We start from the raw sequence: 10,673 nt of genomic DNA, 5'->3' as shown, positions 1-10,673 counted from the left end.
AAAAAAAAAAAAAAAAAAAAAAAAAAAAAAAAAAAAAAAAAAAAACACCTTAGATTTTTAAAGGGAAACCCTTTTATGCTGATCAACGCCATCTTCCCCATGCTAACTGAAGGGGAGAGGGGAGTCTGGGTCCTTTCAGGACCAAGAGTGACTTGAGATCAGCAAAGCCTGGGATAAATGCAGGTGGGAGAGCTTCCCCTGGGCCAGGGCCGTGCCACCCTCATCCTTAATTGTGAACCTCCATCTCCCTCTAATGGCATCTCCGAGCCTCACCACCTGTCCTGAGCACGCCTGGGGTGAGCAAGGGTGGAGAGGAACCAGATTTTTAACAGACCTGCTATAAGAAAGAGTTTAATCTCATGTCAGGTAGTCAGGAGGGAGTTACTCACTCAGGCCTTTCCTCTCTTTTCATTTATTTCTCCAGGGTTAGGGATTTACCAGAAGTTAAAATGAAATCTCTCTCATCTCTCTCCCCATGGGGAGCAAGACTCCTCCTAATCCTGGAGGACTGGTGGTAGCTGTGTTTTTACAGACAAATCTATCGCTTTATTAGGGAAAAAAAAAAAAAAAAAAAAAAAAAAAAAAGGAAGCCAAGGAGATAGGAGGCAGTTTTCCAGCTGGGATTTCGCCAGGAAGCCGGCTGAGCAGAGCCAGACAGCAAAGCAGTGATGGGAGGAGCTGCCGGGTCTCCCGCTTGCACCTTTAGATGGTGGCCAAGAGCTTCTGCTTTCCCGGTGCTCCCCAGGAGCACCCCTGAGAGAGACTGTGGTGTAGGGCAGGTGTGTAGGAACATAGGCTTCGGGACTTTGCCCTTACATATACGTACCAGGAAATCAAAAGTCTTGACCAAGCATGATAACTATTTCCTGCTGTCGGTGAAAATATTATTGTCAAAGAACAGCTGGAATTGAAAGTTATTTTTTCCTTCTGGTTGCACTTTTATAACCACAGAATGTTGATGCTGATCACCCATCCGACGCAGACAGGGCCAGCTCAGGGTCACCGCATCAGAAGAGACCTTTTGCAGCACCCCGCCCCTCCCTCCCGCTATGCCAGGGACTGTCCCGCACAACCCATTTCATTATCTGCTCAGCAGTGCTTTGCCCGGGGACAAAACTGCAGAGCGGGGGACACCTGGGGGACGCTTGCCCTGCTCCCAGGGTGCAGGATGGAAAGCTCTCCTGGGTGGCCCACATGCAAACTGGGTGTGCTCCCCTGCCACGCTGGTGAGCTAAGCCTGGATAGACAGTAAACTCCTGTCTGAGGGCTGCTAATGAGTCTCATTACTTCAGCCAAGCCTTCTTCTAAACACCACCCCGTGCTGCTTCTTTTCATATGTCTCTGGGTAACCTTTCAAGACCAAGATCTGTTCCCACAGATGGTAAATCTTCCCCGTCCTAAAAGCGTGATTACTGCCATTATTTTACACAAGAGAGTGGTATAACGACGGGGAATAATTTTGCCCAGTAGTGGGTATTCGAAACAGTTTTTTAAAAAACGGAAAATAAATCAGACAGAGAGCAGGAATCCAGCTACAACCTTGAGTTTAATACGACTGGTACAACAGGGGAATATGATTGATCCCGGAACAGCAAAAACCTCTCAGGGTGCGAACACTGTAAGGGAGTTGTATCGGCTTGAGGTTCAAAACCTGAGCACCTGCTCAGAGTTACTTAACTTCTCACTAAGAGCTTTTCTGTTGCAGGAATGATTGAAGTGTGGTCACAAAAGGAAGGCAAGGCACTCGGCGGGTTTAACACGGATACAATAAGGGGTAAAATAAGGCCAAAGCTTCTTTGGGGAGAAAAATAACCTCACACCTCAGCTACATAGCTTGTTATTCTCACAACTACTCCTTTCCCTCTTCTACCACAGCCATTTTGAAGCACAGCGACTCTTCTTGGAGTGGCTCGAACGTTTGGCCCCCCCTGTATGATGGTGCGTCGAGTGCTGGGTGGACCGTGGGTAGAGGCACTTGGACTTGCTCAGGTGTTGTGTCGAAGAGCTCTTGTGCTTGCCTCCCTCCTGCGGCAGCGAGCATTTGACTGTGTGATGGTGCGAGGAACACTCCTTTATTCCCTGCCCGGGGGGGCACTTGGGCACCTGTGGCTGTGGCTTGGTTACACACTGCTGAGAGGAGTAGGTGGTGACACACTCCTGAGTCGGGTAGCCCTTCATGCATTTCTGGTGGGGGAACCCGCTCACGCACTCCTGCATTATGCACTGCTGCTGCGGGGGGCACTCGGTGACACCCCTCAGCGGCGGGGAATAGCCGCTGGTCATCCCCTGCGAGGACCTCAGCTCCGTGCCGCACCGCTGCGACGTGCTTTTGGAGATCTTCTGCGACCTGCATTCGTCCTTGCACGAGGCTGAGTATTTGATCCCACATGGTGGGAACTTGAGTTTGCCCGGCTCCGGGCACCTGGGTGCGCACGGTGGGAGGCTCTTGGCTACACGTTTTTTCTCGAGGCAGCTGGTCTCACAGGGTTGGAAACTCTGCACTGTGCTCAGCTTCAGGCTGGGCTTCCTGCAGGGCAGAAGGCGCGTGGTCTCGCAGGGCTCAGGGTACAGCAGGACACACTGCTGCACGTAGGGCTGGCAAGGCAGCAGGGCTGCCTGGCTCACGCTCGGCTGCGGGCACACGTAAGTGAAAGGTTGCGTGTAGCTTTGCCATCTGGGCATCGGGCTCTTGATCACGCTCACTGGGTGGCACGTGGTACTGCACATATCGGACTGGGGCGTGCACTGCTGGATGCTTTCGGTGATATAGCCTGATCCCGGCAGGTAAATGTGTTTATATCGCTCCCCATAGTAGTGCATGGTCATCCAAGGCACTTACGCCTGAAAGAAACGGGGGAAAAAGACAGACAGTTCACATAGGCATTGGGGTATTTTTTTGTGATGGAGGACTTGGAGTTTCCCCGTGGCCACCGCAACGTGGCAAGCCCACCCACTAGCTCTCAGGGGCTCTCAGTAACTCAAGGCCAAGCTGTGATGACTTGAGGTGACGAGAGGAGAGGCTGCCCTCAGCTTGTGTCCCCACACCCTCCTCTGAAGAGCCTGGAAACGATCAGGGATTGGAGCCAGGCAAACCGGGCTTTGCCCTTCATGCTGCCCTTCAAAAACCAGCCAAGTGCCCATCAAAGCATTTCACCGAGGAAAAAGTGACATCATGACCCTCCATCTTACTTCCGGGAAACCTTCTGTGTCACTCCTGGGACGTCCTTTCAAGTTTATGTCCTGCAACTCCCCAGCGCAGGGGATTAAAGGCAAACCAAAATTAAAGGTGTGTCCATGCTGTAATAACCGGGTGCGGCTGCAGTTCACGCGGGCAAACCCAAACTGAGGTTACATTAGCCTGCTGAGGGTAAGGATAGGTTTGTTGCAGCGCGGAGCTCGGCACGTACAACCTGCCTGCCTGCCGATTCACGGTCCCGCAGGGGTCTGCTGGGATGGCAGCGTGCAATTACAGGCTCTGAGCTCGCTACCATCGCGTCGGCTTTGCTGCCTCCGCGAGCCTTGCAGCCCTGGCTTTGTACTGTAGGCATCTTCCAGAAAAATAAAGAGGAAATACAACAGGATTGTTTTGAAGTATTGGGTGAAACCATGGCAGAAAGGAGAAACTATCGAGGCGAGATCTCAGCTGGTGTTAACTAGCCAAGTTTCACTCGGCTGAAAGAATTACACCCACTTAAAGCAGCCTCCAGCCCTGCGCTACAGTCATACCAAGCCATAGGGTCCTGGTTTTGTGACAATAACCTGAAAACTCACTGTCAAAACGCCTGGCATAGGCAGCTCTGACAGTGAAACCTCACCCTGGCAGCCCCTGTGCGAGCAGCACGAAGGGGAGTCGAGCTGAGACGCTGTCCCTGGGGAAGGGACAAGATGGCACCGTCTGGGGGCCCACACCTTCCTCCTGAAACCACTGTGAAGTGTCTCGCTTTGCCTTGGCCCCGGGCCTCATCGGAGAAACCGTTCCCCTTCAGTCCCCACGCCAGAAAACGCCCGTTTCGGGGAGTTTCCTGAGTTTTTAACGAACAGGGTTATTTTGAGCACAACAGGCGCTGGAAGCACTGACATGTGAAACGTAGTCTGATTGAAAACGGTCTTTTCATTTCAATACTGCTCGGAGATTAAGGCATGTAATTCAACGACTAAAGAAACTGCATCATTCTGAACGCTCCTAATTCTGTCTATAATTACAGTAAGATGTTTTATCTTCCAAAAGCCTATCGTTGGGTGACGATCAGCAATAACAATGCTGTGTGTTACTGTCATTAGGAAAACTTATTATCACTACAATTACAACAATCATCTACTAATAAAAACAACCCCTCGAAAAACAATGGCAGCAATTGCTACTACTACCTGCACAATGCATACAATCTGGTGATGCTCATCAAGATAAAAAGCTTCTAAAGTAGGGAGGACTATTTGCTTCCGAGGGGTTGTTTGCATCTCAGACTTTTTTTTTTTTTTATCATTAGAAATTTTATCATGTTCAGCTTTAGCTAGAGAGTCTCTTTGCTGACTTTCACATTGGCACCGAAGTTGGGTCAGCTTCTTCCTATTATCTGACAGGTTGCTTTGTTTAAATTCCATAAAACGGCCACAAATGTCTCCACTCCACTTCCTTTAGAGATGCCTTTTCGTGGGCAAGCTCATCTCTGACTCCTGCCAGCATCGAGCCCTTTACGTAGTCAATAGCCTCCTTTGGACTAGAACTAACAGAAAGCGTAGAAAAGCCCACAAATCCCACTCCTGACTTCACAGTCCATCTGGAATTGCTTTCCCAATATTCTTCAGTTTAGCACGGAGGAGATGCTCCAGCTGTTAGAGCCGCGCACGCCGGTGCTGAAGGCAGCATCCCCCAGAGGATGCTTCTCCACATGTACACAGGCAAGACCTCTGCCTGCTCCGGCCACCCAGGAATAAAACAGCATTTCAGGAGCTCCATTTAAAGCCAGACTTACCCACTTCATCAGTGAGAACAACCGGAGAGAAGTGCCTAGGAGAGCCCCGCGATGGCAGAGCTTTTATACAGTGAATAAGTGCCCTAGGGGTGTGAGGCGGTTTGGCTGGGTGATGCTCTAATTGCCTGCCAGTCCTGGACGAGCCACGTGCAGCTTCGTGCCGGCGGGAATGGCTGTCCTCGCTCTGCGGGGCTGCCATCGCCGCCTGGCACTGCCGAGACATCTGCTTCCCCTGTGAGCTCTGTGAGGGGGAGCCTCCTGGTCCAACGTGCCCAACCAGCGGAGCCTCTGGCAGGCCAAGGACGCCCCTGGGCGGGCGCCGCTCACGGCCCTGACGCTACGAATTCCCCACGCGCAATGCCGAAGCGTCCCTGCCTGCCCATCGCAAATCCCACTAAACCGCACCTTTCCACCCAGAGAAAGATGGCAGTTGAGCCCACCGAAGAGACTGCTCGAGGGACTCCCTGTCTCCATGGGAGCTGCCTGCGTAAGTCCCTTCAGAGCCTTTGAAAACGCCATCCAGGAAGGACTCACGGCAGCGTTTCGCAGACCATAATTACTGCGGCATGCAGACTTCCTTCACTTACACAAGGAACCCAGGGAAGAGAGGGATGATTTGGACTGAGAAAGCCTTGGGCTAAGGGCAGCTACTAAAAAGACACGCCACGAAGTGAATAGCCTGCTGAAAGAGGTGACGCTTTTCCGGCACAACAAAGGGGACAAGGGACAAGAAGGAGCACTGGGGCGGCCCTGGGGAAAAGCGCCGGAATCAAACCAGGCTCACGTCCTGAAAAACACAAATCACATTTCTTGCTGTGCTGCACAGAGGAGTCATTCCTGCTTTTGTTCCCTGTTTATGCCACAAATAAACCCCAGAGGAAGTTAGCAGGGGCAGGAGCATAAGTGCCGACAGGGGAATGCATTTTGACGTAGTCATAGTGTGAATCTGACACCTCCGAGTGGAGTTCCAGCATGCCGGGAACTCAGGCGAGGTCTCACACGTTGAAATAAAAAGAGCTGAAATAAGTTAACTTTTAAGGGAGGAGGTGGAAAATTTCTCACTGATGTGAAGCACCAGGGATGCTGCGGGGTCACCGTCCCTGGGGGTATTTAGAAGACGCATGGACGTGGCACACAGGGACGTGGTTTACCGGTGGACTTGGCAGGGTTCGATTTAGTCGGACTCGATGAGCTTGAGGGTCTTTTCTAAGCAAAGTGATTCTGTGATTTGCAGCAGAATATTGATCTCCGGCTTGTGAACCACTGAGTAAATTTCCTATTTCTGTTTTCACTGGAAAATCCAGGTTTGTTGTTTACATTTCTGATTTTCCAACAAAATTCTCGCTCAGTACCATAGGAAAAAATACAGAGGGCATATTTTTTCCGGTTGATGCCAACATTTTGAGACCTACAAAAAACAAAGGGAGGACTGTTTTCTTTAGACTTGCCTCGTTTTCCACAACTTTCGTTGCATTTCACCCCCCCGAACCACAACGCCCTTTTTAACGTTAAATGATCTGACCCAAGGTTTTAGGAATCAAACTGGCGTCAGAGAGCAGGTAAGTAGATTAATACAATTTTTATAAGCTCCGTAAATCCAGTTCCTGGGAAAGCTCCGGATCAAGTGGCCTTCAAGGAATGCTAATATTCAGTTTAGTGTTTCCAGTGGAGGGAGCGAAATATTAACCCGATGATAACATCGTGCCCTGTCATCCAAAAGTTCTTAATTAGCAGCTGTAAAGCCCTTTCATCTCCGAAAGACGCACAGTGCCGCATGGGACATTGTTGCGGGGGGTGTTATTATTTCCAATTAATCACAGGGGAAACTGAGGCACATTGCGCTGCGGTCACTTGGTGGCGCAGCGTGAGTCAGAGCCAGGGACAGAACCCGGCTCCATTGCAACCAACCTCCAAAACAAGCCCCGTGCTCGGGCAGCCACTCGTCCCCATGAGATGAGGTCCTGTGCCACCCGGCCACCCACCACTCGGGGAGATTTTCCTAACGATCCCCCGGGCTCTGGCTCCTATGGGAAAGCCACAGTGATGTGACAGCTCCTCAGAAGGCCACACCATGGTTCATTTCTCGGTTTTAAAGGCACAAAACGTTGGGTGGTGAGAGCATCCCTGGCTCTACGAGGTGGAAGAAGGGCCACGGTCACTGCTGCTCTTGCACGCTGCCTCTCCGGGCCAAAATATCATCACCGGACATTCAGAATAAGGTGTAAAAAAAAAAAAAAAAAGGGTCTGCTCCTCCACAACCCACCGAGCACCCCGGGGAAGCACCCAGCTGCCACCTCGACGTTGCCTTCTGAGGGCAGCCCGTGGTGGCACCCCAAGGTCACCGAGCGAGGGTGGAGCAGGGCCAGAATGCGGGGCAGCGTCCCGGCCCCAGTCACACCCTCCTCGTTGTCTTGCAACACTTGTTTTTTTTGCCCTCCAAATACGTGTGAGCTACTTAGCATGAGCTACTACTCATTTTCCTAATGATAGGGCATGTTAGAGGATTTTTGTATTTTTCAGACAAGAGTTCACTGGATTTAATAAAGAACCAGAGGGCAAAACGACAAGATATTTAATCTGAGGTCAGACAACTATATTTATTTAAGTATATATATATATGTATAAAGTAAGTATACATATATATATATGTTTTCAATACAGTGTGGAGCACACATCTTCAGGCAGCGTGAAGAACATAGTTAATAGCTTTTATAGCTCAAACATTTATAAAACAGTCGTGCTACAACTTTCGGCGTTATCTCGGAGACTTTCTTTCCTTTTCGAGTTGTGTTCTCGGTATCAGTGAAAGCAACCGAGTGAATAAAAACTTCCCCGTATAAAATTTCAGCAAGAACCAACCTCGCCAAGACAGAAATCCTGTCTCGTTTGGGGACTCTACTGAAGCCAGCGCGGAGTCGGTGGTTTGAAGCAGGAAGGATTTCTGGCCACCTTCTGAAATGAAGGGCCGTTGGAGTAAGGCTCCTATACGGTTTGCTCAGCAAATCACGTTTGGCTTCCAAATCTGTGAGTGAAAGCGGCTGATTCGGAGCACTCGCAGCCTAGTGGGATCCAAGTTTAACCTGAATATTGTCTTCCAAGGCCAGGACCAAACCAGGAGCCAAGCATGGGCCAGCCCTCCGCCAGCCACATTGCTAATCCTCTTGATGCTCTTGTGATCTGGACTCTTTAAAGATTTTTTTTTTTTTTTTAATATTATTTCACTTAGGTGAGAATCTCACTAAACTATGCCTTGTAGCAGGTCAAGGTACAAGCCACAGCCACCTGGAGCGCAGCAATGGAAATCGTATCGCACCCTGGCCAAAAATAGATCTGAGCTACAGGGGAAGTACTGGGAAACGGAGATAAAGCAGACTTAAGCGATAGGAACTAGTTGGCAGGTGATACAAGAAGCTAAATGACCCCTGCCCCAAAGCTGTGCCTGGCTTTTTTTTTTTTTTTTCCCTGTGGACCTTCCTTTCCCCTGCTCCTTTTTACCAGGGCCATTTGGACGCAGAGCAGTACTTTTTAGAGTGACTTGAAATTTTTACGCCACCTGACTGACACTGCTGCTGTGAGACACACTTGGTCGCACACTGCTGCTGTGGGACACACTTGGTCGCACACTGCTGCTGTGGGACACACTTGGTCGCACACTGCTGCTGTGGGACACATTTGGTCGCACACTGCTGCTGTGGGACACACTTGGTCGCACATTGTTGCTGTGGGACACACTTGGTCACACACTGCTGCTGTGGGACACACTTGGTGGCACAGTGCTGCTGTGGGACACATTTGGTCGCACACTGCTGCTGTGGGACACACTTGGTCACACACTGCTGCTGTGGGACACACTTGGTGGCACACTGCTGCTGTGGGACACACTTGGTCACACACTGCTGCTGTGGGACACACTTGGTCACACACTGCTGCTGTGGGACACACTTGGTGGCACACTGCTTCTGTGGGCCACAAGCTGTCTCACACTGCTGCTGTGGGACACAGATCGTAACCCCCGTGGTGGCACACTGCTGCTGGGGGACACACTTGGTCACACACCTGGTTGCACATTGCTGCGGGACATACGCGGTGGCACGCTGCTGCTGCGGGGCACAAGAGGTCGCAAACTGGTATGAGACACACTTGGTCGCACGCTGCTGCGGGACACACGTGGTGACACATCTGGTGGCACATGGCTGCTGCGGGCTGTACGTGGTCACACACTGCTGCGGGACGCACTTGGTGGCACACTGCTCCTGTGGGATGCGCTCGGTCAGGTACGGCCGCTGCGGCACGCAGGTGGTCACGCACCTGGTCTCGCACTGCTGCTGGGGGGCATAGGTGGTCAGGCGCTTGGTTGCACACTCCTGCGGCACGCCTGCGGTGGCACACCGCTGCTGCGGCACACACTGGGTCACGCAAGGCTGCTGCGCCGCACCCGTGGTCGCACACCGCTGCTGCGGCACGCAGGTCGTCACGCACCGCGTTACACACGGCTGCTGTAGGATGCGCTGGGTCACGCGCTGCTGCTGCGGCACGCATTTGGGTGCATACTGCTGCCGCGGCACACACTGGGTCACACACTGCTGTTGAGAGAAGCTGGAGGACATGATCCGCTGCCGGGGGACGCGGGGGGTCACATACTGTGGGGTGCACAGTGTCGAGTGCCAGGTAGGCACTGGCAGGTGTCTGGTGGTGTACATCAGCGGGCACTTGATGGGGATGGGGTCCTGGTAGACGGGAGGGAGGCACTGGTGTAGGTAGCACGACATCTTGGTGAGGTTTGGGCAGGACTGGAAGGACACATGAGGAAGCAGAGCCTTTAGAGAGGCACCCGGGTGTGTTTCTTGCCGCTCTGCTGCTGGCCACACCGCAGGACTGCCTCGCTTCGCAGGGCGCCAGAGACACGTCCTGCCTATGCCACAGCCTTAACACCACACCAGCAGTAGCCGAGGACCCAACCCATATCATTTTTAACTCTGAAACACGGCGCTAACAGAGGGGAAATTCAGAGACACGTAGAACTAAACAATCTCCCCACTGTCTCCATCACCTGGATCTCCACAAGGGAGAACTGATCTTGGAGGTCAGCAGAGGAATGGCTGATCTCAGAGCTGCCTTTCAATCATTAAATCCCGTTTTCCCCTCCTGCTTTCGGCTGCTGACTGCTCCTGACCTCTTGCTGATGCATCAAGCGAAAAAGCCCAAGGCAGAAACAAGCTCTGAACCTCTGGCCGCATCTGCCATAGCAGGAGAGGCAGAGAGCACCCAAGGCACTGCTGCTTGGTGATGCTGTCACACCGCGGGCAAGCAGATGTTCACGGTTCAGCCCCAGCATCACAGAGTTCATGCTCATTAGGGAACCAAAGCCAATTAAAGGGTAGCGATACCACAACTGAACACAAACCCGCTTACGGTTCTTCCAGCATTATGCTGCCTGATACCCCAAATCTACCCTGGTTGTCGTCAGGCACCCCCAAAAGCAAACAATAGCAGCGTCACAATTACTGCTAACGACGTTCCCCCACATTTTTCAGGAGCGTCTCCTGGATGCAGATGCCCAGCTGCAGACACTGCGAGTGGCCTCCCGCTCCAACACAGCAATTCAAACAAGTTAGTTTTAAAAACTATTCCCATAGAGCAATTTTTTTATATGTAAAAAAAAAAAATTAAAAAATAAAAATTTAAAAAAAAAAAAAAAAA

The 10,673-nt window shown here is 51.5% G+C and overlaps 2 protein-coding genes across 4 annotated transcripts in view; both read right to left on the bottom strand.

Moving 5' to 3' along the window:
• LOC113488703 overlaps positions 1-5,860 on the bottom strand; it is an 11,393-nt gene extending 5,533 nt beyond the window's left edge. For 2 of the 3 annotated variants that reach the window (XR_003399965.1, XM_026863995.1), the window contains exon 1: positions 1,871-5,860. Coding sequence is in view for 2 of the 3 variants with exons in the window: in XM_026863995.1 (XP_026719796.1) it covers positions 1,871-2,826 (956 nt within the window). In the remaining variant the exon portion in view is untranslated. Of the gene's footprint in view, positions 1-1,866 lie in introns of those variants that run through there. The other variant, XM_026863996.1, reaches the window with a different exon arrangement.
• A 2,604-nt stretch (positions 5,861-8,464) lies between these two features.
• LOC113488748 (keratin-associated protein 10-1-like) overlaps positions 8,465-10,673 on the bottom strand; it is a 2,578-nt gene continuing 369 nt past the window's right edge. Inside the window, exon 2 of the mRNA XM_026864052.1 lies at positions 8,465-9,763. Within this exon, the coding sequence (XP_026719853.1) occupies positions 8,465-9,763 (1,299 nt within the window). The remainder of the gene's footprint in view (positions 9,764-10,673) is intronic.

The sequence above is a fragment of the Athene cunicularia genome (assembly GCF_003259725.1).
Source record: "Athene cunicularia isolate RWA chromosome 25 unlocalized genomic scaffold, athCun1 chr25_part1, whole genome shotgun sequence".
NCBI lineage: Eukaryota > Metazoa > Chordata > Aves > Strigiformes > Strigidae > Athene > Athene cunicularia.
Note: the sequence above shows the minus strand (reverse complement) of the source record. Positions and strands in the feature narration are given on the sequence as shown.